The 24446-nt window shown below is 34.1% G+C and overlaps 3 protein-coding genes and 1 non-coding gene across 5 annotated transcripts; 1 reads left to right on the forward strand and 3 right to left on the reverse strand.

Annotated features, from left to right (window-relative positions):
• Positions 1-3285: 3285 nt before the first annotated feature.
• On the forward strand, positions 3286-6375 carry LOC127086582 (splicing factor U2af small subunit B). Its single transcript, XM_051027363.1, has 4 exons — positions 3286-3891; positions 3978-4059; positions 4579-4705; positions 4790-6375. The coding sequence occupies exons 1-4, from the start codon at positions 3568-3570 to the stop codon at positions 5229-5231; spliced, it is 975 nt and encodes a 324-aa protein (XP_050883320.1). The 5' UTR covers positions 3286-3567; the 3' UTR covers positions 5232-6375.
• TRNAL-UAA (transfer RNA leucine (anticodon UAA)) lies at positions 3291-3373 on the reverse strand. Its single transcript has one exon. It is a non-coding gene; the product is annotated as a tRNA-Leu (tRNA).
• Positions 6376-10722: 4347 nt separating the features above from the next.
• Positions 10723-13519, reverse strand: LOC127086583 (histone deacetylase HDT1). 2 transcript variants are annotated; one of them, XM_051027365.1, is made up of 10 exons: positions 13346-13519; positions 12957-13030; positions 12656-12876; positions 12324-12346; positions 12179-12223; positions 11887-12080; positions 11688-11759; positions 11467-11557; positions 11004-11121; positions 10723-10916 (listed from the first exon to the last, which is right to left on the reverse strand). In XM_051027365.1, the coding sequence occupies exons 1-10, from the start codon at positions 13356-13358 to the stop codon at positions 10856-10858; spliced, it is 912 nt and encodes a 303-aa protein (XP_050883322.1). In that variant the 5' UTR covers positions 13359-13519; the 3' UTR covers positions 10723-10855. The 2 variants fall into 2 exon arrangements, with proteins under 2 accessions (XP_050883322.1, XP_050883321.1); XM_051027364.1 differs by having other exon boundaries at positions 11887-12089.
• A 5949-nt stretch (positions 13520-19468) lies between these two features.
• Positions 19469-20706, reverse strand: LOC127086584 (uncharacterized protein At4g22758). The gene is made up of 2 exons (XM_051027366.1): positions 19985-20706; positions 19469-19894 (listed from the first exon to the last, which is right to left on the reverse strand). Exons 1-2 carry the CDS (start codon positions 20370-20372, stop codon positions 19683-19685), a joined length of 600 nt encoding a protein of 199 aa, XP_050883323.1. The 5' UTR covers positions 20373-20706; the 3' UTR covers positions 19469-19682.
• Between the last annotated feature and the right edge of the window lie 3740 nt (positions 20707-24446).

Here is a 24446-nt window from a genome sequence, read left to right on the forward strand (position 1 = left end):
GTATAATGTACCTTCCGAACCCAAAATCTAAATTAAGGTCTTTCCTGTTCTTTTCCACCTTTCCTTATTGGATAAAAGAAAAGTCGATGGCGACTCTTGCTAACCGCGACATTTGCTTTCCACAGCAAAACACAAAAAGTCAGTTCACCGTATGACACATAGATATCCCACGCGTAAAATCACAAAAATATAAATAAAATGTAGCAATGAATGGAAATGCTTAATTATTATACTGAAAGTAAAATTGCCTGGAAAAGTACTAAAATGCTTGCGCAGTGTCTTAAAATCCTCGGTTTCTTGTCGGATCAGTAACGAAAACTTAATGCAAATGGTGACTGATCACTTCCTCCTCCACTTATTCATATTCCGCCATCCCATCTATCAGTTTCCCATCTTCAATAACCTTGAACATGTTTTACTTGCCAAAATCTAAATCAGGGTATACAAATAGTACATGTTCTTTCACTTCCTAAAAAACCCGATTCAGGGCAATGGAGACAACCATATGAAATTCCTCCATATCAGTTTCCAAAGTACTATTGGAAGAGGCATTAGGTATAGTCTCCACCTTCTCTATCTCTACTTCGTAGATTCATCACTTAGATTATTTAAGTCATCTTCCTTATCCTTCTTGAATGGTTGAAACTTCTCCATAGCTCGACGAGCATTCACATACTTCTTTTTTAGATGGGGAAAGTTTCATTCAACGAGGCATGCAGAGTTTAAAGTCAAAACTTTCCTTCACTCATAGAGTTTCGACTTTAAGTTACCTTTAGATTTTTCCATCGAGGTGAACTCCTTAAAATCAAGATTCATAGCTAGTAGGTTCCCACCATTTGAAATATTTGCTTCAAATTCAAATTTTGATACCTTTAAACATCAGTCGGCTTGTCAAGATGCTCATAGAGAAAACCAATGTTGTCAGACTTTTTTTAAGGAATGAGGATGCCCCCTGATCTTTGGGAGATATCACGAGAAGCATTCAATGGGAGGAACATACCACAACATCGCCTACAAAGGCACCCTTCCCCAAATGCGCCTTTTGCTTTTTGTCAGGCGAAGCCTTAACATCTCCAGAAGAAGAAGCATTCACCATTTTAAGGGGTATATTGTGGATAATATTGGTCTCACCTTATGTTTTAATTTTCTTAGAAAGACAAATCATCAAAATGGCATGGTCACTCTTCATACTAACATTATTTTCCTCATCCTTTTTATGCCTTGGACTTATCTAGATACGTCTTGCTTTGTGCCGACAAAAGAGGGGACATCCTTTATGAATAGAAATAAAATTGAGATAATAAGCCCAAAGATAGGATAAATGAAATAGAGAAAACAAAGTGCATATAAAAAAATTACACAAGAAATTACTGAGACTCTTCTTTTCTCTCTTAACATCCATTAACTCCCTAACATTTAGGGTATATGCGTATTCCAAAATTTTAAACAGGTCTTTCTCAAATTCACTAAGCTTTTCTTAGTCAAATCCCACTATCAACATAAGACTACTCGTCTAATATATGGGAAATTTGTGAGCCCCCTCTTCATAAAAGATAACCTCAAAGGCAGTTTACTTGGCCCTGTATCCGGAAAAACTTATTCTTGTAGTTAGAGGAATACATGGAGAACATATCCTTTTTGAAGTACACTTATGGAAATCCATTTTCCCTTATCAACCATTTTTCGTCCCATAGAAGGAGAATAGGTAACCTATAGTGACCATCACTCCCAAACTATCACACAAGATCTCAAACACTCTTATGAAGGCTTAACTCATGGGATGAAATTGTGAAGTGGCGATGTTGATTGATTTTAGAATATCGACCTCAAAATGGGTAAGGGGAAATCCACCCTTAGATCCAACAACACACAAGTTCACATCGAAAAACATTATCCCTCAACCCCATGTGGTCACATCATGCAAGCCTTTTCGCCTTCCACATATGGTTCTAGAATGACATAGTCTTCACTACCCGTGTAAGATATCACCAAGTCTTTAGAAAATTCACGTACCCTAGCTTCGTTTATAAATAAGGAGTTGGTGTTCACTACTTTGCACAAAAGAGATCCAAGCTCGTGTATGGTGAGGTCATCAATGGTCTTGATGTACTTCTTACCATTCATGAGAAATAAGAGACCAAATAATGTCATTATACCTATAAGAGGCCCTATCCAAGCCATTAACCTCCAAACATTTCCATCTCAACAAATTTCCAATTTATTTTCCCATTTTCTCGCTTCGAACTCTCAACACAATAATTCCATAACTCGCTTCTCTCTTTGTGAGTGTTAGGCTCAACCACGTTACCTTTCACATCAGAGTCTCTAAGAAAAACAATCCTTTAAAGACTAATGGAAAATGAATATATTAGGGAAACAAGAAAATGACTACTAAAGGGCTTCATGAGGTGCTTGGCAAAATTCAAAATAAGCGCTTACGAAAGTGATAAGTATCAGATAAGAAGCGATGAAATGAAGTATGTTTGTTCTAGAACTTATAAGGAACCCAAAGCATCTAGAGCTCTAGCGTTCATCATTACTATTTCATGCCATCGAGGATCTTGCTTCCAACCATGCACTGAATGAAGGGTCCAAATAAAACACATTTTCCCAAGAAACTTAATCATAACCACTTTAGATTTAACGGTCAACACGAACACCTTTGATAAGAAAAATGAAGCATTCCACCAATCGGAACATGGTTCACTCAACCTTAACCACATGAATAACACCATCTTATAGGACGTCATTCCATTAACCACTTCGCCCTTACCAGCCTCGTGCTTAGGAGATGTTAACTATTATAGCTTTTCTTATATGTCTTTTTTTATCACTTTGCCCTTATGAACCATATGCTTGGATTCTACGAACAATTATATATTTTTTATATGTTTTTATTTAATCAATTCACCATTACATACTTCGTGTTTGAAAGACTCTGAATTGTTATTTCTTTTCTTACATGATTCCGGCATACTCATTTATGATAATGTGAAATTTACAAAGATAACTTAGAGAAGGTCTTGCAATGTCCAACTAACACGCGTCTACTAGTGTAATAATATACTACTCATTACAAGTATAATAATATTATAGAATTTGAAATGTGAGAAGATAGGGAAAAAAGTTTTGAAATTGATGAGAAAGAAAATTATAAAAAAAAACTTGTTAAAAAGAGATTTTTTATAAGATTATTTTCTTTATGTATACAAGAATTGGAACTAAACCGTGTGAATATATAACCCTAAGAATGAATTTAAATTTTCCATTTCGAAAGTGAGAAAAAATACTGCTGGCTGTGGGGTTCGAACCCACGCGCACTTATGTGCAGAAGATCTTAAGTCTTCCCCCTTAACCTCTCGGGCAAACCAGCTTGTTGATATTCTTCGCATGGAATTATAGATGATACAAATTGTTTACTTAGATTCAGTTTCTCATCGAACAATCTAGAACTAAGAAGAAACTTCTAACCAATCCCATTCTTACAAAATCCACAAACCCTAACGCAGAAAAATTCCTTTCTCCCCATCGAATCAAATCAAACGATTTCACATTCATTCATCTTCAATGGCGGAACATTTGGCATCAATTTTCGGCACAGAGAAAGACAGAGTGAATTGTCCATTCTACTTCAAGATCGGAGCATGCAGACACGGCGATCGATGCTCCAGGCTCCACACGAAGCCAAGCGTCAGCCCTACCATCTTGCTCTCCAACATGTACCAGCGTCCTGATATGATAACTCCCGGCGTTGATGTTCACGGCCAGCCTATTGATCCGCGAAGGATTCAGGATCACTTTGAAGAATTCTATGAAGATTTGTTCGAAGAACTCTCTAAGTGTGGGGATATTGAAAGTCTTAATGTTTGTGATAATCTCGCTGATCACATGGTACGGATTTTAACCTCTGTAATTTTGATTTGGATTCGTTTATGTTATGTTATGGCTCATGATTTGGTTCTGATTTTTTTTTTCAGGTTGGTAATGTGTATGTTCAGTTCAGAGAGGAAGAACATGCTGCAAATGCTGTTAAGAACCTCACTGGAAGATTTTATGCCGGTGAGTTATCTCAGATTTGTGGTTTGTGGCCAATTTTAATAGTTATGTAGATGTGTTTGTAGGGATTTATCTTTTATAAACTGAAAATTTTACCTTAGAACACAATGTAAATAGTTTCAATTTGCAAAGAGAACATCTGGTGATATTGCTCTAGATTTTTTTCATCAAAGATTAATTTATTTTTTTAATTCAAAAGAGGGCTAAAAGCCCGAAACAAAAAAACTAGACAGCGATTATGCGAGGAATTGGATCTCCATTGCGATCCAGATTGTACACATGACGAATCTCCGAAGGGCAATCTACATAGAACTTTGACTCCCAACTCGTGCTGTAAACTCATCTTGGCTATTCTGTCCCCACGTCGATCCACACATAGATTGAAATTATTTAATTCACTTGAGAAATCGCTTTAGAGGAGCCTAATTTGTTTTTATAGGTTGTTACATGGTTAAATTTGATGATTGGGTTTTTTTTTTTTGGTGAAGTTTGAATATCAACTGTTGTTTCACTTGTTTGCAGGTCGCCCAATCATTGTTGATTTCTCTCCGGTGACAGACTTTCGTGAGGCAACTTGCAGGCAGTATGAGGAGAATACTTGCAACCGTGGTGGTTATTGCAACTTCATGCACTTGAAAAGAATTAGCAGGTAAGGTTTTCAATATTGGTTGATAATCTTTTTTGGTTTGGGTGTTTATGAAGTTGGTGATTGTTTAGTATGAATTGTGTCCAGGGAATTGAGGCGCCAGTTGTTTGGAAAGCGCCATGAAAGGCGCAGTAGGAGCCGGAGCAGGAGTCCTTACAGGCATCGAAGTTATGAGGAGAGGTCTCATCGTAGCCGCAGCAGTAAGTATGATGACAGAGACAGAGACAGAGACTATCATCATGAAAGTGATAGCAGGAGACGCAGGACCTCAAGTCCTGGACGGAGAAGGGGAAGGAGTCCCAGTCGCAGTCGAAGTCCTGTTGGAAGGAGGAATCGTAGTCCAGTCAGGGATGGTAGCGAGGAGAGGCGTGCGAGAATTGAGCAGTGGAATAGGGAGAGGGAAGAGAAACAACCTGCAAATAAGGTTACTACTGAGGAAACCCGTAATGGCAATAACGGGCACTCACAAAATGCTAGCAGATATCATGAGAATTATCAGCAGCAGCAATCTCCTCAGGAGGGATATTGATCTGTTTATGTTACTGGTTTGTGTCCACTCTCTTGTTTTCATATTCCTAGAGTTATAGGCAATAGTTTTAATTCTAGCACATACCACCCACAGAACAAGTATAGCTCACCATTTTCCGCTGTGCAGGTGGTACAGGTACACTGTTCCATGAAGTGGAAAATGCCCCCTCCCCCTTGGGATTTTTCCTTTTTACTATGCATGATTATATGATTCTGTGTGTATGCTTGTATATTATCACTTTTTGTAACGTTCACAAATTGCATCTAGAGTTTGCACCATATTTTCTGCATAGATCTTTACAAAACTAGTTTCATTGCATTCTTTAGTAGGTTTATCCATAGTGGTCAAATATATTAGAAGTACTGCACTGCTGAGAGCTCTTTCTTGTTTCCAATGCATGCATGCATTTCATCTAAAATTCATGATTTTTACCTGCCTCTTGCTGTCCCTATGAGTTTTTTGTTATCCTCTAGCCAAAACTTTTGCTGGTTCTTTCTTTCAAAGTTGTTCAACATTTACCCTTTTCTTTTAATAAAACACAACACTTTTCCCCTTTTCAACTAGCTAATTATCAACAGTCAATAAATGGTGTGCGTGTTTGTTATAATAGTTTAATTGCGGTTGCTGGATGTGTGAATTGTTTTGGTTACAGTCAGGGACCCTGATCACCACCACACAGAAGACTAATGAACGACCAATTTCAACAGTTCTTTAAAGGGATTTTTGTTTCAATGAGAAGAGTTTTTAAAATTGGAAATAGCATTGTTATCTTACTTAGTTATGAGTTTTGCAGGTTCAGGTATCCCTGCTTCTAAGAATCGAGCCATTGAGTTAATTGCAGTTTACCATGAAATTTGTGTACAGGTTCAGCCTATGCTGTGGAAGGGGGATGTTTTAATGGATCTTTCAGGTATAACAGATCTTGACGAGCAGTTTCAAATGGGAAGTAAAAGTGTAAGGATGAAATTTTACTGATTGCAGGCAAAGGAATATGTCAGGATGCTTTCTTATTGTATAAGCTTTAGGTGCATATTGGAGACTGAGTTTTGAACTTTATATATTTATATTTCGGTTGTAAAATTGTTACTGAGGTTGTAGCTTTAGATGCCTATTGGATATTTATATAGTATTTTCATTTGGATTACATGCTGATGGAATATTATTCTTGTTTTGGTGGTTGCTTGAACCCTTTTAATTCCTAGAGGAATAAATTTAGGAGATATTATTGAAACTGCTAAAGCATTTTTTGTGAACTCTAAAATCTGTTGTAAAATTGAATTTTGGTAAAATTAGAGTTAAACCTGATTTTACACAAATTAAACCGGAGATAAATTTCTGAAATTATTGAATAGTTTTAACTTTTAAGAATGTTACAGGCTTACGGCTGCCAAATTTTGTTATTTGTATTTTTACTCTTTATTAACAATATGGTATTTACACATTATTTTTCAAGGTAGTCATATCATGAATTTTTTACAAAAATAACCTAATTTTTTAAGGAAATTCACAAAATACCATTGATTTAAAAAAAAATCCCAAACTATCCCATTTTTAGATGGAGACACCAATTCAATTGGCGACTCCTCTTAAAGTTTGAAAGTTTGAATAGAGGCGTCAATCTAATTGGCGCCCATGTGTATTTAAACAAAGGAGACGTCGATTGGATTGACACCTCAGTGTAAAATGCAATTTTTTTGTCTAAATGGTCTATGTCATACATAATTTTGAAATAAGACTCATTGATATTAATAAAATTTTCCGTTTATACACAAAAAAGCCTAATGGTGATAACCGGATCTAATCGACCAACGGTCCCATATCCCCAAGCTACCCTAACCCGTGGCTCTAACCCACGTTGATGATTCACTACTGATGTTTGAGCATCTGGACCCAGGAGCGTCACTACCAACTACAGGAGATGACCTGTTGAGGTAGTTAGACAAGTCGGCATAGTCTTTAGTCTGCATCGAGGGTGTACCGTCGTAGCTGAGTTCATGACCCATGTCAGAGTAGTTGGGTTGTGGTTTGACTCATTTGTGGGCGATCAGGACGGTTGAATGGAGACATGAGTGTGAATGATGCATCGAGGTAAGGTTGGAAAGGTTGTTGGGGTGTTTGGTATATATAGGGTTGTTTGAGGTTTTGATTTTGTGAGGTTTGGGCTTCTTGGCTATGGTAGGAGGAGGAGCGGTTGGTGTTGAATGATCGTTGGGTGTTCTGGCTAAGGCGGCTTTCGTAGGGTGATGTGGTGGGTGCGAAGCGATGTTGGGTCTCAGGTTGATGGTCAATTTGTTGGTGGTGGTACGGGGTATGCTTTTGGTATTGGGGTTGGGTGTATAACATGTTTTGGTTGTATGTTTGTGTGTTGGTTGAAACAATGGACCGTCATAGGCAAAATTTCAGCGTCCAGAAAACAATGGACCACAACGAGGGGAGACCAAATTTAGCCTATGCTGTTAGACTAAACAGAAGTTGGTGCAACTGTGGAAAATTTCAAGTCTTCCGCATTCCTTTCTCCCATGTCATTGCAGTGTGCGCATATACTCGTCAAAACGCTCACAGTCATTTATCTGTTGTGTACTAGGTCGTCACTATCATGAATGTATATAATAAAAGCTTCTCGGTACTACGAATGGAGGAATTCTGGCCTCCATATGAAGGTGATATACTTCTAATTTTTTTCCCTTATGGTATTTTCCAATTTAACCAACGAACCAATTCCTTCTTCAGTTGCTCGAACGTAGTGATGTTCCAGAATAGCATGAGCATCTGAGGTTTGTCTCTCGCATAAATCACCTTTCTGTATCGTTAACGAACACCAAACATGATTGTCAAATGATTAATTGAGATGTGGAACAATGACTCACACAACGCATCTATTTATAACAAAAAAATTGCATTTTACACTGAGGTGTCAATCCAATTGGCGCCTCCTTTGTAAAAATACACATAGGCGTCAATTGGATTGGTTATGGCACATCCCCTATCCAATCCAATTGGCGCCTCCATTCAAACTTTAAGAGGAGTCGCCAATTGAATTGGCGACTCCTCCTAAAAATGAGGTAGTTTGAAAATTTCCTTAAAAAATTGAGTTATTTTGATAAAAAAAATCGTCATATCATTATAGATAAAATTTATATGAAATAGAACATTTTAATTGGATAATTAACATAATGGTTCGTGCACATCTAAATTTTACCTATGTGATTAAAAAGATTTACAAATCTTCCATTGGTCATATATATTTTTATATTATAATCTCCGCACATATTATGATCTTGACTATAGGTTATATTACATCAACATATAGAAGCATAGAAGTTTATGTATATTAATCATAATTAAAATTATCACAACAAATGATATAGATCAATCATGCAATCTATGGCACGAAAATTACATGAAGGTTTAATCCTGTTGATTTACCTGAGACCTTAATTACTTTAATGAAATTAGTAAAAGTCGGATTCAATCAATTGAACAAATTGAATCTTGAGTCAAAAATCTATCTAGTTCGAGCTTTGTATGATTTTTAAAATATTGATATTTATCAATTATTTGAAAATGGATTTGATTGGATGGCTTCCAGTCTCACAAATCTCAGATAAACATTCATGGTTAAAATCTAGAGATGTCCTTAAATTTTTTAAAAAATGCATATCCGAACGCATATGCTCATTTTTCGGGATAAAGTCAAAGATGCATATCCGATTTTTTATTTTTTTTTGCTAAAATTTAGTCTCAAGATGCATTTGTGAATATTTTTGGGGTAAATTCAAAGATGAATCTCCGAAAATCTTCTCTGAATTTTTTTTTTGACAGAAATATTATGCTGAGTTTATATTTTTTATGAATTCAAAGTTATTTTAATTAGACTAACGTTATCATAATTTGATTCAAACTTTAATAAATACGAATATCATAGAACAAGGTAATGGATTAATTAAAAAAGCAGGTCAGAATATCACAAATATTATTCTCGAAGTATGAAAAATAATACAAAAAATTCTCAAAATACAAATAAAAGCATAAACTATTGTGTACGCCCAATCCTAACTCTCTGACTCATTCTCTATTGTCGGTAACTTAAGGCATTTCGTGCCTTGATAAAAATAGAACATACTAGGACATTTCGTGTCTCGGTAACTTTATGTCGTCATACGTACTATGTATAATATTCTTAGAAATTGATAACACATCAATGATATGGTCATCCCTGACCTGCTCATCCTCCAAGACCTCCTTATGAGTAGGTCTAGGTAGACGTTCAGGAGTCTTCGGTTTCATGACAGGGTGTGACACATTATAGAACCAAGTCATATAACATACTCTGATACTTCTTTGATAACATATGATTCTGATAATCCGCCAAAATGCCATCAAGGTGTCTGCGGCGGACGATAGTGTTAGGAGCAGACACAAGGGAAAAACAATAACGACAATGTTTATGCAAGTGTTTTGGGAGGAGATTTTTTTAGTTACCGGAATTCTTTTCCTTTCAATAAAAGAACCGGTTTAGTTTTCTTTTTAATTTGCTAACGTGTTTTTGTTAATTTATCAATTAAATAATTTTCTATATAACTTCTTTTTTCATCGAGAAATATTGTAAAAGACATCCGATATATGATAACTTCTAAATTGTCTTCTGGAAAAAAACAAATTCAAACAGGATAACCAAATTATTTGAAAGATTTTATCCAAATTATTCTCCGGTACTAATCGGTGGGGTACAACTTTTCAATTTCTGAGTTCACTTCTTTTTATTCACACTTTTCAATATACTGTGTCAACTTGTACACCACCTTTATTAAAACCCTTGCACACGGATTAAAAACAAAAATGAAAGAGAATGATTCGTTTATTAAAATGTCTTTATCAATTAAAAAGATAAAAATGATATTTAAAAATAATATTTAATTAGAGGATAGAATTTTAAAAAATATATTAAAAATTAGAATGAATCATTTGAAACACTCATCTTAAGACGCAGGCAGTACGATCTATCCATTTAAACAATGAATATATCTATCATTTCAAAACAAATCAAAAGTTGCCCCAAATACAATTGTCTTTCATTATACTAGTCTACTAAAATTTTATTACATCTACAACCCATATATATTTTAGCTGAATCAATTCATTTCCAATGTGAGTTATGCACTACTCTTTCAGTTCCCAAACAATTTTCTAGTAGTTTTATTCATTATATTATATAATAATAGTTTATTAACCAGTTATTTAATTTGCTAAAACACCAGGTTCAATTCGATTTGTACTACAAATCTTATCAGAGATTATTCTATAATCAATAATTAAATTTATTATATAATCAAACATGATATAAAATAATTTAAAATTGCCCGTTGGCTTCAAAATAACCAATAAAACGCAAATAAATTTCAAAATCTAACAGACTATGGTCATCGTGTAATCACACATCCAGCAAACAATTTTAATTTCATAAACACCGGAGCATAATATAATAAACCCATTCAGCAAACAATTTCAATTTCATAAACATCGCACCATACAAACTTTTCTCAGGTTCAATAGGATCAAAAAAGCAAGGACAGCTAGCTACCAATCGTCCTTAAGATACTCAACATAATACATTCAAAAAACAATTACTGAGCACCATGCTTTGCTTTGGTGTGCTGAGTTAATCCTGTTTCAGAGTTGAATGTCCTGGTAATACATAACAAAATAAAGTTAATTCACAAACCAGCTAAAAGTAAGAAATCAATGATCAGGGTCAGGTTTAATGCAACATACTTGCTGCAGCTACTGCAAGAGAGATGTCCTCCAGACTTGGGAGATTTGGCATCACTGTTTGGAGTCTTTCCAGCTTTCTTGGGGTGAGGGGTTGCTGTATGCCCAGCTTTCTTACCATCTAATGCAATTTAAGCTCATGTCAGTGATTTAAAATATATATTGGAGAATGTATTATGCAAATAAACTACATTTTCATCAAACAAACAGTGCATGTTAGAAACTAAGCTAGATGAAGATACATTTTCTGTAACTGAATTCAGTTATTTGCAAAGAGTTCGTTACAAGACTGCCAAAACCTTGTTACTCAAATAGATTGAATACATGAACAATCAACAAAACAATAACTTGAGTGCATGTGACACGGGTCTAGTAATGAAGCATGAATCAAAGAGAATACACTTATCCAATTAGAAATAAATAATGTAAACAGCAACACTATAAAATATAATAAACAAAGTCTCACCAGTCTTCTCAGGAGTGGCATTTTTTGATTTCTTGGAAGGAACTGGGGTTTTGGAAGCAGATTCATTGGCCCTCTTCTTCCCCTGGTCCACCTTCAAAACAAAATGCGTAATATAAAAGTTGTTGACAAGTCCTCCAATTTCTCAATCATTAACATAATAATAGTAATCATAATATTATAACTAATGACAAAAGAATTCTGTAATAGAACTGTCGCATTACCTTCTTGACAGGAGTCTCTTCATCCTCTTCTTCATCACTCTCATCCTCATCTTCACTATCAGCATCATCCAACTGCATTACCAACATCACAACATACCATTAAAAAACTTGGGACCAGTAACAATAATCATCACATCATTCTTAATAACACTTACAGCAACATGCACTAAACCAAACATGGACAATATAGACGATATACCTCTTCATCAGAGCTATCAAGTTCATCATCTGATTCATCATCAGATTCATCATCTTTCTCCTCCTTTGGATCAACAACCTTCACTTGTTTTGCAGATGTACCACTCTTAGCAGGTGGTTCAGGCTTGGCATGTACACCACTCTTAGCAGGTGCTTTCTTAGCTTCAGAAACTTTCTGGTTCTCAACCTTCACTTCTGGTTTCCCTAAAAATAGGCCAATTATCCTTTGGTGTGTTGTTGCCAAAATCAAAGACCTAACTACCAAAAAATTCAGACCAAGAGGAAACACATACCATTCTCTATGGGTTGAGCCAAAGGAATTTCCTCCTCATCGCTATCTGCTCAAGACAAAGACAACCCAACAAGGTTTGAGCATACAACACAAAGAAAATCTGATGTAACCTAAACACAATTGTATAAGAAACTTCAGAGCCTCACCAGAAAAGTCATCTTCATCACTAGTGCAGGCAGAAGCAAACCAATGGTTAAGGAATAATTAGGATGAAGCCATGGACAACTCAAAGTTTAAGATATTACAACATCAAGACTACACTTAGATAATAGAGCTGTAAGACATAGGGATACAAAAAACTAAACTAAATTTCATGTTAAAACAAGCACTGTAAAATGATGTAAGCATTCGCATAGAGCTATCATTAGTATTTACACCAATAAGTTGGCAAATGGATGATAAATTTCAGTTCACAAGAAAACATTTAGATAACAGAGCAGAAAAGAAAATTGGTTATAATAACCAAGATCAAGGATATTATTCATTGTCAGGGTAATAAGCTTTGTATCCACAGAAATGGACACTGGATGTTTTAGAGCTGTGAGAAAGCTCAAATTCCTTGTCCAGAACCAACTCAAGAGTAGTCTGAGGAATTTTCTCTCTGTTGAGGGTTCCCAAAACAAGCTTCTGGTCACCAACTTTCAAGTAAATAACAACAGGCTCATTAGCTTTGTCTTTCTTAGATTCACCAAGTGCAGCCTACACAATGACCAATCAGAAATTTAGCAAACCCTAAATAAAAACAGAACAAAAATAAACAAAAATACCCAAACCCTAACCTGTGAAAGGTGAATGCAAGCTTCAAATTCTTGTGGATCAACTTTGACAGATTCACCAACCTTAACCTCAGCACCTAAATCACAAAACAACATATCGGAATAACAATAAACCAAACCCTAATCAATATCTGAAGTTTTAATTGCATTTTAATACATAACATACTCGAAATTGAAATTGAAATTAAAATTAACCGAATAAAGAATCAGGCGAGCAATAATCAAAAACGGAACCAATTAACCGAATAAAGAATCAAGAGAGCAATAATCGAAAACGGAACCAACAGCTATAACTACTAATAAAACTACGAAATGATTTGTTTCAAAACAGGGAAGAATAAATGATTGTTCAGAGAAGAAATCTAGAGAGAAAAAAAAGTAGAGAAGATTACCCCAGAACTCCATTGAAGAGAGAGATAAGTTAATGAGTATGCAAGGGTGCGGGTGCTAGGGTTTAGAGAATGATAATGAGAAGCGTGAGAGGAAGAGAAAGAAAGGGTTTTGTGATTATATATATAGTGATAGAAAATGGTTTTAGGGTTTTTGAGTCGAGTTTTATTTATTCCCTTTCGCTCCTTTTAATTTTCGGTGATATATTTATGGGCCGTTGTTTGGTTGGGTCTCTAACTCGGCCCATAACTCGGCCCACTTTTTGTCACGTTTTAGTAGATACCACATTTTGTTTTATTCTTTTACTATCTACCAATATGCCATGTACCACCTTTTAATTGGATTATTGTTTTTAGATTCGAAAAAGAAGCAAAAAGAGGATTAAGTTTTGTCTTGCTGGCTGAATAAGGTCTTGGGCCTTTGATGCTAATCCACACTATTTGTAGTCAACATTGACTATCTTTTGGGCTTCCTTTGTTATTGGGCTCATCTTTTTTTCTAGTTGCAATCTCATTTTAAATCAACATGCCTTTCTATTTCTTTTATCCAAATCTATTCTAGTTAATAAAATTGATTTGGTTAATATTAGTTTTTGTTAATTACATTTAATTAACTATATTACTTTTTGGAATTAATTTTTTATCAATTAATGTTGATAATTATTTTTAATTATCTTAATTAATTGATTTAATTTAATCTTAATTAATTAAGTTTCCAACATGAATAAGTGATTATTGAATTTTGGATTTGGATTGGTTTTTATGCAGCTACATGACTTTTTACTAGGTCTATCTAGGTGTGTGTTTTGCATTTCTAAATGTTAATATGATTTTAGTTACAGATTCATTTTTATAATATAAAGCACTTCATAAAATACTTGTTATTTGATTTTAATTCTAATTTCTCTATTACTTTTTTTATTAAATAGATGGCAGAGAATGTAGAGGATAAAAGTTTTACAACCTCAACTAACCCTCATGATGAAGTTATATTGCCACAACATCCTAATGAAAAAAATGTCAATTGAGGTTTGATTGAGGCATAATATTTTGGCACTCTACCTTGAAGAAAATGAGAAATTGAAAAAAATCTTTCTAAATTATGGAAGAGTTTGTTAGACCACTTACACTTGGACTTCAACTCAAAACTTAAGTTACATGAGTTTAACTATAAATTTTATGGATAGTGAGTGGAAGATGCGTAAGAAAATCATCAACTTTTGTCAAATCATGGGGCAATCGGGACACATGATTGGGAAATATGTTGAAGATTACTCAAGAAGTTGAGGGATGAGTCAAATCTTGATCATAACAGTTGACAATGCTTCGAAAAACACCAATATGATTAAGTATCTCAACATAAGGATGGGGTCTTAGAGTAATCTTGTTTTGAATGGGGAATTCGTCCACGTGCATTGTTGTGCGCATACCTTGAATTTAATTGTAAAGTCGGGATTGAAAGAGGAAAAAAGTTGCATAAAAAATTTCATCATGCGGTTAAATATGTCAAATCTTCTCCAAGTAGGCTAGCCATATTTATGAAATATCCAGTGCAGGAAAAAGTTACATACAAATGTGTTGTTATCATTGATATTGAAACCAGATGGAATTCAACTTATTCAATGTTGAAGGCTGCCTTCAAGTATCAAAAAGCTTTTGACTTGCTTTATGCATGAGATAAGACATTTCGCAAAGAAATGGACAAAACAAACCAGGTAGTTAAGAAAGAGGATTGGACATATGTTGCATCAGTGTTTCCTTTGCTTGAGATGTTCTATAAATCTACAAATCATTTATTTGGAACATTATATGTCACTAGTGCTTCATATATGGTAGAGGTATTCACCTTTGGAAAAGGGATCAATAAGCATTTAAAGAGTAATAAAGAGCATATCAAAAATACGGCGAGTAAGATGAAAGGTAAATTCAACAAATATTGGGGCGATTCGGACACATAAAACATCTTACTATTGATTGCTTTTGTTCTTGATCCAAGGGTGAAATTGTCTATTGTAGAGTTTTATATTGGTCTTTTATATGCTAACATTGGAAAAGTCGATGATTTAAAGAAAAAGTTGAAGTATTCTCTTACAAAATTTTATGTTCAATATCGAGGTTTTGACGACTCTTAATCTAGCCAAGTAGACACACCACCGAATGAGGATGATGATGATGATGATATTTTCCGTCACGATAGTCTAGAAACTGGGTATAAGTCTGATCCTAAGACCGAAATCGAATCATATATACAAGAAACACGGGTATCATACGTTAAAGCAGTTGAATTTGACATCTTAGGTTGGTGGAAAGTCAACTTAACTAGATATCATATTTTGGAAAGCATAGCTCGAGAAGTGTTTGTTATTTCCACCTCTATTGTAGCTTCATAATCTGCTTTCAACACTGATGGAAGGGTTGTTAGTGATTATCACATTTTTCAAACACCTAAAATGGTGGAAGCGCTTGTTTGCATGCAATACTGGTTGAAAGGAAAATCACTCTCCTTATTTTCTGAGGAGGACCTTGATGAGATCCATCAATTAGAGCAAGGTAAATCAATTTTCTAACCTTTTTAGAGCAATATTCGTTTTCTGCTTTATGCATATTTTGATTTCAGGGTTTCTAGTTCAACACACTAAGAATAGTTGATGTAATTTTAGGGTACTAGTTAGTAGTTACCACAGTCAGATTTTGTTGTACAGTAATTTTTCTTAATGTTTGCTCTTCCAAGGATCGCTAATTTTGATATTGTTTCTACTTTGTATTAAGATGGTGTGCTCAATGTTAGTGTTCCAAAATTGACACCTCCTAGAACTGTTAAGATTTTCATTGCTTGAAATCATATTTTCATTAATCATGATCGTTCTTTTTCCAAGCTTATGTGTTATGTGTAGTTAAACAATTTAGGATATGAAAAAGACAATATGTGAACCTTTACTCTTCATATTTTTTGCATATTGTCTGGATTCAGATTGTTCAATGTCTCATCACATGTGTCGGCGTGTTTATTTGTCGGCACCGTGTCTACGTTTGTGTTGGTGTTTCATAGATGTATACACGGACTGCCATGATTGTGAATCAAATCTTATTACTGGTGTTGCTTGTTGAAGTAGTTTTGTTTTTAACGGTCTAGCATTCATCCAATTTCATTATGCCTTCAATCTTGAAAAGTTAAATTAAGACTTCTAAATTTATGTGATTTCATATCAATAAATTCTTTTTGATTTGTTATGACACAAATTGGTTGAGTTGTTCATATTGTTTATTAATATTAAGATTTAAATTAAAAAATATGCATATCATCCAAATATCCTTGAATTTCAATTTTTACACCAGCTTTACTGATTTCTATGCATAGATAATGGTGGTTTTTATGGAATTTTTTTTAAAATTGATTGAATTGTTGAAGAAACAACACCTCACTATTGTTTGTATTGAAGCTTAAAGTCAGGGGTTTGGTATTTTATATATGATAGTAACAATTCTCCTTAAACTTTTATTGTAATCTTTTGTAAATTCATCTCTGATCAAACTTCTATTCCTATGAAGCGTTGTCAATGAATTTATCAAAAATAAAAAACACATAAATAGAATTTAAGATAACCCAGATATGCATCCATTTACAACATAGTTTTGTTTTTAATAACAACATCAAAGTTTATTACTACCTCCGTTTTTTATTATAAGTCGCTTTGAAAAAATATTTTGTACCACAATATAAGTCGTTTTATAATATCAACGAGTAATTAATGTTATTTTTCCTATTATACCCTTAGATATTTATTATTCTCTCTTCTTTCAATTATATCAATTTATCTTTCCAATATCATTAATGAATGACAATTGTGTAAAATCCTTCGTAATTTCTCTTTTTTATACCACAATTATAACATTTCTTAATATCTGTGAAAAGTCAAAAACGACTTATATTAAAAAACGGAGGGAGTAGTTATGTTATAATTTAAATTGGATTTTGAGTAACTGTTGAATACTTTTGATGTCAAATAATTAGATTAGTGTCAGACACTTAATTGACTTAGTTATGGAGCCTTGCTAAACAATGAAGACTATGTCTAAATGATGTTACCTATAAATAATAATGTTGGTATCTCTAGAATTTTATGAACAAATCCTTTATGTTTTCGTATCAATCTAAAATTTTGATGATATTGGCACTTTGATGACTATTTGCGTGCATAATTATTTATTTTGTTTTATAAATACATCTCCCACATCTATTAATCTTGATCATGATAAAGACCTTACAAGAACGCCCTAGTTTGATTTTAATTACTCGATTGAATTTCGATTTAAGAAATAGTTGAATTGAATTTTGTTTTGCGAAAATAAAATGAGGGTTATTTGATAGTGTAAAAGTTACACTTAAATACTAGTATATATATTATCCATAGAGCTGTCAATTTAGGGGATCAGGGTCTAACTTTTAAGGTCCCCAAAATATAGGGCCAAAATTCTAAAAATAAATGAGTCTCAAAATATATAGGCCTCCTAAACTAAAGGGCCATAAAATTCAAGTAAAGCCTTAAGGCCCCATCATTTTTTAAAGTTGACTTTTTAAACAAAAAAATTGATTTTTTTTTAAAATAATTATTTTATTATTTTATTTTCATAAATTTTAAAAAAAAAAAAAAATCAACTTTTTTCTTTTAGGAAAAATTTGATTTTGTTTCAAATAAAATAAAAAAAAATTATTTAAAAATATCGATTTAATTTTTTGAAAAAAATTGATTTTTTTTTATTTTCGAAAAAAGTCGGATTATTTTTCAAAAACAAATCACTTTTTTTTTGAAAACATCGACTTTTTATATATATAAAGAAAATCGTTTTTTTTTTGAAAAAAATCAAATTTTTTAGTTTTAGGAAAAATCGACTTTTTTTCTCGAAAAAAATCGATGGTTTATTTTCAAAAAAAATCGACATTCTTTTCCGAAAAAAAAAATTTATTTTAAAAAAATTGACTTTTTTTTTTGAAAAAAATTGATTTTTTAATTTTTAAAAAAGCGCCTTTTTCATTTTAAAAAATTAACGAAAAAATCTATTTTTTTTCAAAAATATCATTTTTTTTTTAAAAACTAAAATTTTTAATACTTTCGATTATGTTTATTTTTTAAAAAAATTATTTTTTTTATTTTAAAACAATAAGTTTTTTTGAAAAAAATCAATGTTTCTTTTTTTTCTAAAAAAAATAATATTTTGAAAAAAAATAGTTTTAAAAAATATTTTTTATTTAAAAAATAAAATATGTTATTTCAAATAAATTATATTTTGAACCCTTCATTTAGGCCTTTTAAAAAATAAAATATGAAGGGATTTAAAAATAAGAGGCCAAACAATTATTGATTTAAGAGGGGGCCTAAAAAAATGGGACCAAATAGAAGGCCTAATTGTTAGGACTTTCTCATTTAGGTTTCTTTGACCCCCCTAATTATACATAGCAATTGACTAATTTGTTGACTAATTTATAATTTTTTTTGAATAAGTTTACGATTTTGATTTAAATTGATTTATAAAATTTTTGAATAAATTTACGATTTTGATTTTAATTGATTTGTGAAATGGGATAAATAAAAAATTCATGTAAAATATTATATTAGAAGAAGTCTTAAAAGTTAAATTTTTTTTGAATCAGAACTCCGAGCCATTATGGCAAATCAAATCAAAAAATTTGGTTTACTTCCGTTCTGAAAAAATGAAAATGATTCAATATAATTAAATGAATTAGTGAAAATGGTTCAATATAATTAAATGACTTTATATAGTAGTTCGGTTCAGATTTCTCACATAAATCAACCCTGAAGATAGCAAACCTTATAAAAATATTATCAATATATACACAATAAATCCTTATGAAATGTAGCTTTCACTCCCTCTTCTATATTTTTTCTCTTCATTTATTAAGAATGGAAATCTGGCTTAAGTAGGCATCGTGCCATTCGCAACTTTTGGCGTTATTTCGGATATTTCAACAAACAAACAAAAACTTAAAAATAGGACTTGTCGTAATAGCAAAGTTTGTTAAATGGAAATTTCCTTGCCATGGAGGAAAATGAAATATAGACTTATAAAAAAAAACATTAAAAAAAGAAAAAAAAAACTGACCACACATTTAACCGTTTAAGACTATTATTTACACCATGTGTTAAAAACCACACATGCAAATTTCACAATTTTTTTTTCTTTGCTTGAAATGCTCCAAAATCTCAAACCTTGTTCCTACTTCTCCCTACTTGCCAATCTATATTTACACTTCATTCAAGCAAACCAAAATAAAAATTCATTATTTTTTTATCAAACATTATAACTAACCATATAGTACCAATTACAGCCTGAAATGCAGAAGTTTGGACCAACCAAAACCACCCCCACCCCCACCACCACGCGCTTTATCAACCTCTTTGCCACACGATGACGGCGTTACGCCACCGCCTTTGCTTGTTCCACAAATACCCTCCGCTGCATGGGGAGTGTTTCTCGGACACATAAAGAAGTTTCTAGATCCAAGTTTCACTAGTTTCTCCTCCCTACACAAACCTTCACATCGCAAAAATATAATAATTAAAACAAAATTAATAAATAAATAAATAAATTAAAACAAGATTAATAAAGATCGATGAAACTCACTTTCTAAACTAAACTGTGAATAGTGAAGGTCGAAATCAGAGGCAACGTTTGAAGGTAAAATCGGACGGCGACCTTCCTTAACATACTGCCGAACCGCCGCGTCAACGAGATCGCCGACGGTTGATTCCGGCTTCAGGAGTATCTGTACAGGACCAAGGCTTCCGAGAACGGTAACCTTGAGAAGAAGCTTCGGAGGATGTCTAGGAAGACCTTCTGTTACCGGAACCATGCTGTTCCGGTAGGCTAAGAGATCGGGAACGGTTTTCGGACGGCGGATTGTAGCAGTAGGCATGGCGTTGTCACCGTGAAAAGACGTGGATCGTTTATCTAACCTTCCCTTCCGATTATTCTCGGTCTGGTGACTCCGGTGGGCTTTGGGACTTGGCATGAAATTGATATCAACCTTATCTGACTATCGCCGAAATGAAAAAAAAAGGAGAAAAACGGAATATGTATATATGTATACAGGGGTGAAATTGGAATTGTCAGAATTTCTGGTTTTTTGTTTGTTGGCTACCTTACACGGCGGTAGCGAACGTATCTGTGTGGAGCAAAACCGAGAGCTGTGGAAGAGCTTCGGCTAAGTTTGTTACGCCGACCGGGAACTAGCATAACCAGAAGGGTATACAGGTAAATAACCCAGGTAGCGTAGAAAGGAAAGCGAAACGAAGGTTTGGTTTTGGATTTTGAAGATGGAATATGCACCTTCGTGGGAATTTATATGGCTAAATAAAATTGGGGTATTTTTCTATTTTTTAAATAAAATAAAAAATAGGGTTAACCGGGTGTAGCCGGTTGAGGTAAAGATTCTTGCGGGTTTTGCGGGAGAGTTTGGGATTGGGAGTTCTTGTTGAAACGTGTGAGGATATTATTGATTGGTTTTGAAATAATGGAGACACGTGTAGAAAAAATGGGAGAAACTATGATAATGAAACTGTTTTGAGGGAATAACCACTTGAAATTAAGATTTAAGAAGCTTCGTAGAAGTATTATTTTGTTTAATTGGTTAGGTTGGAATTTTGTTTAATATTATTTTTGTTGTAAAAGGTAGAAATAATAACAAACTACCTAAAATTTTAAATTGAAATGAGAAAATTTAGGTTTCAAATTAAATATCCATGTTTAAAATTTCTTTATTTTTTTTTTCGAGTTAATCTTAAAATAAATTAATTAAAGCTTTTCTTAATAAGTTTCAATTTTTAGTTTTTAAAACATTATTTATAAATTAACTATAAATTTTTTTGAAAAAAAATAAAAATAAAATAAATTTTTTTACGAAAATAATTCAATTTTTCAAGGAAATTCCCAAAATAACTCTCATTTCAAAAAAATTCTTAAAGTACCTCACTTTTAGTAGGAGACGTCAATCCAATTGGCGACTCCTCTTAAAAATTGAATGGATGCGCCAATTGGATTGGCTAGGGCACATGCCCTAGCCAATCCAATTGACGTCCATGTGTATTTTTACAAAGGAGACGCCAATTGGATCAACGCCTTAGTGTAAAATGTATTTTTTTTGCTATAAGTAGATGTGTTGTGTGAATCATTGTTCCACATCTCATTTCATCATTTGACAATCATGTTTGGTGTTCGTCGCCGACACGGAAAGGTGATTTATGCGAGAGACAAACCTCAGATGCTGATGATGTTCTGGAACATCACTACGTTCGATCAACTGAAGAGGGAACTGATTCATTGGTTAGATGGGAAAATACCAAAAGGGAAAAAAATTAGAAGTATTGAGAGACTCGACAGTATCTTTGATTGAGTGCGAATGAAAACTGATAAGGATGTTAGGGAAATGATGTTTGGTCGAGATGACATTAATTTGATTGTTGTAATCAGTTAGAAATATTTCTGTTTTCAGCAACAGAGTTGTACTGATGTTTGTTGTGAACCTCGTTGTAACAAAAACTTTATGATATATAATGATTGAAGGTTACAGAAATACAATGTTACAAAAAGCTTATGACCCAGATGATGCTCCTCGATTGGGACAGTTGTTCTTGTTGTGTCCTGGTTGACAACAGATACTACATAATCTTATCATTTTATTTATCGAATCCATTTTTGTCTTGATATGTGTGTTGTTTGGCCTTTCTTTTTTCTTTCTACGCATCTCGTCGTTGTGCCAAACTATATCACCTTCGTATGGAGGCCAGTATTCCTCCATTGGTAGTACCGAGAAGCTTCATCTGCACCAACCGCTTTCATCCCCGACAAAATGTCTATCCTCACAATGGGTGAATCGCACAGAGGAACGGTTGCAAACATAACAACTTATGTAAGCGTTTTATTGTTTTGTTATTTGTTTTAATAGAGTCCATTTTAATAACATATCAACTTAGTAAAGTTTTTTGTTCTTTCTTTTATAAGATGTTTCAAGGTTTCAGACTCGGGTCCACGAATATGTCCACATGGACCCGATGATTCAACCTTATGTTCAACTCGTCGGTTTTGGTCATATAAGCAAGATTTTGTCTTGGTCGGTAGATAACAAATTCATTCTTGCTTTATGCGAAAGATGGCGTCCCGAGACACACACATTCTGGTTCCCAATTGGTGAGTGTACCTTGACGTTAGAAGACGTCTACATGCTTTTGGGACTGCCCATTGAAGGTAATGTTGAAAATGATAAAACCAACGATGCAAATTCAATTTGCATGGACCTCTTGGAGACTGATTTGTTAGATGATAACTCAAGAGGTCAAGGTATACTTCTTTCACGCCTTAAGTCATACTATAACAGTTTATACTTAGATGAGCATTCTACCGAAGATGCTCGAATAATAAAAACTAGGTGATACATTATGCTTTTAATTGGTTCTTTTTTATTTCCCGAAGGTAGTGGTTCTAGTATGCATATTATGTATCTACCTTTACTTAGACATATAGATAGAATATGAAGTTACAGTTTGGGATCTGCTTGTCTGGCCTATCTCTATAACTCTTTGTGCAAAAACTCACACAAAGACACATCTACTTTTTTCGGATGTGTTGTTTTGCTTCAAGCATGGGGTTGGTCAAGACTACCGTCCCTAACACCTGTCAACAACAACCCATTCACATTCCCGTATGCATAAAAGTAAGTTGTTTAAATTGCTATATATTTACTTACTTCTTTAAAGATTATTATCTCTAACTAATATTTTTACCTTTTGGTGCAAATAGTATGCACTTCGTATGAGTTATAACAGATGTCCTATACACTGTATTACTCAGTATCGCAATATGTTGGATCACCTTCGACCGACAGACGTAAGGATAATAACTTCATTATTTCGTTATAATTTGTTAACTTCTTCTACCAAGTTTATAATCCAATTTTCTTTCACATTTCAGTTCATTTGGTGTCCATACCTAAATTTGGATCATGACCATGAGGTCAACGCTGAAGACGCGGCCGTATGGACTGCATGCACACCGATAATACGATTCACAACTGTGGAGATGCACAACAGTGAGCGTGTGAAGTTGCAGTTTGGTATGCCCTAAAACATCCCAGATCCCCCAACAAGCCTAGGAGAATGGCATATGCGCAAAGTTAACGACCAATGGAACTTCAATCCATGGAAAAGCTTCGCAAGATCGGAGTGTCGCAAATGGAAGCACCGCCATGACCATGTCTTAACTGACACAGTCATGCCAAATGAAGAAAAACCAAGTTGTACTTATATGGCTTGGTACAGATCGGTTGGTTTTCAGTTCATCGTCGAGGATATGTACATGTACGACCCACGCCAACAAACTTACACACCAGACACCTCAACATCTAACCCCTAACAACATTGTCAGACCGGATACACATAACCCCCTGTCCGTCAAATTTTCTGTTCCACCAACACACAAACATACAACCAAAACATGTCATACACCCAACCCTAATACCAAGAGCATACCCCACACCACCACCAACAAATTAATCATTAATCTGAGACCCAACATCGCTTCGCACCCAACACATCACCCTACCAAATCCGCCTTAGCCAGAACACCCAACGATCATTCAACACCAACCGCCCCTCCTCCTACCATAGCCAAGAAGCCCAAACCTCACAAAACCAAAACCTCTAACAACCCTATCTCTACCAAACACCCCAACAATCTTTCCAACCTTTCCTCGACGCATCATTCACACCCATGTCTCCCTTCAACTGTCCCGATCGCCCACCCATGAGTCAAACACAACCCAACTACTCTAGCATGGGTCATGAACTCAGCTACGGCGATACACCCTCGATGCATACTAAAGACTATGCTGATTTGTCTGACTATCTCAACAGGAAATCTCATGTAGTTGGTAGTGACGCTCTTGGCCCCTCAGATGCTCAAACATCAGTAGTGAATCATCAACGTGGGTTAGGGCCACGAGTTAGGGTAGCTAGGGGATGTGGGACCGAAGGTCGGTTAGGTGATCCCGGTCATCATCATTAGACTTTTTTGAGTAAATGGAAAATTTTAT

The sequence above is a fragment of the Lathyrus oleraceus genome, chromosome 5, assembly GCF_024323335.1.
Source record: "Lathyrus oleraceus cultivar Zhongwan6 chromosome 5, CAAS_Psat_ZW6_1.0, whole genome shotgun sequence".
NCBI lineage: Eukaryota > Viridiplantae > Streptophyta > Magnoliopsida > Fabales > Fabaceae > Lathyrus > Lathyrus oleraceus.

What these genes read in the sequence shown, in the direction of transcription:
- LOC127086583 (XM_051027364.1), bottom strand. An exon ending in TTGATAGCTCTGATGAAGAG is followed by an intron (nt 11,760 to 11,886) that starts GTATATCGTCTA and finishes TTGGTAATGCAG; the next exon opens with TTGGATGATGCTGATAGTGA. An exon ending in TGCCACTCCTGAGAAGACTG is followed by an intron (nt 11,122 to 11,466) that starts GTGAGACTTTGT and finishes AAATTGCATTAG; the next exon opens with ATGGTAAGAAAGCTGGGCAT.
- LOC127086582 (XM_051027363.1), top strand. Translation starts at nt 3,568, where the DNA reads ATGGCGGAACATTTGGCATCAATTTTCGGCACAGAGAAAGACAGAGTG. An exon ending in CACTGGAAGATTTTATGCCG is followed by an intron (nt 4,060 to 4,578) that starts GTGAGTTATCTC and finishes ACTTGTTTGCAG; the next exon opens with GTCGCCCAATCATTGTTGAT. An exon ending in CACTTGAAAAGAATTAGCAG is followed by an intron (nt 4,706 to 4,789) that starts GTAAGGTTTTCA and finishes AATTGTGTCCAG; the next exon opens with GGAATTGAGGCGCCAGTTGT.
- LOC127086584 (XM_051027366.1), bottom strand. Translation starts at nt 20,372, where the DNA reads ATGCCAAGTCCCAAAGCCCACCGGAGTCACCAGACCGAGAATAATCGG. An exon ending in TTCACAGTTTAGTTTAGAAA is followed by an intron (nt 19,895 to 19,984) that starts GTGAGTTTCATC and finishes TGCGATGTGAAG; the next exon opens with GTTTGTGTAGGGAGGAGAAA.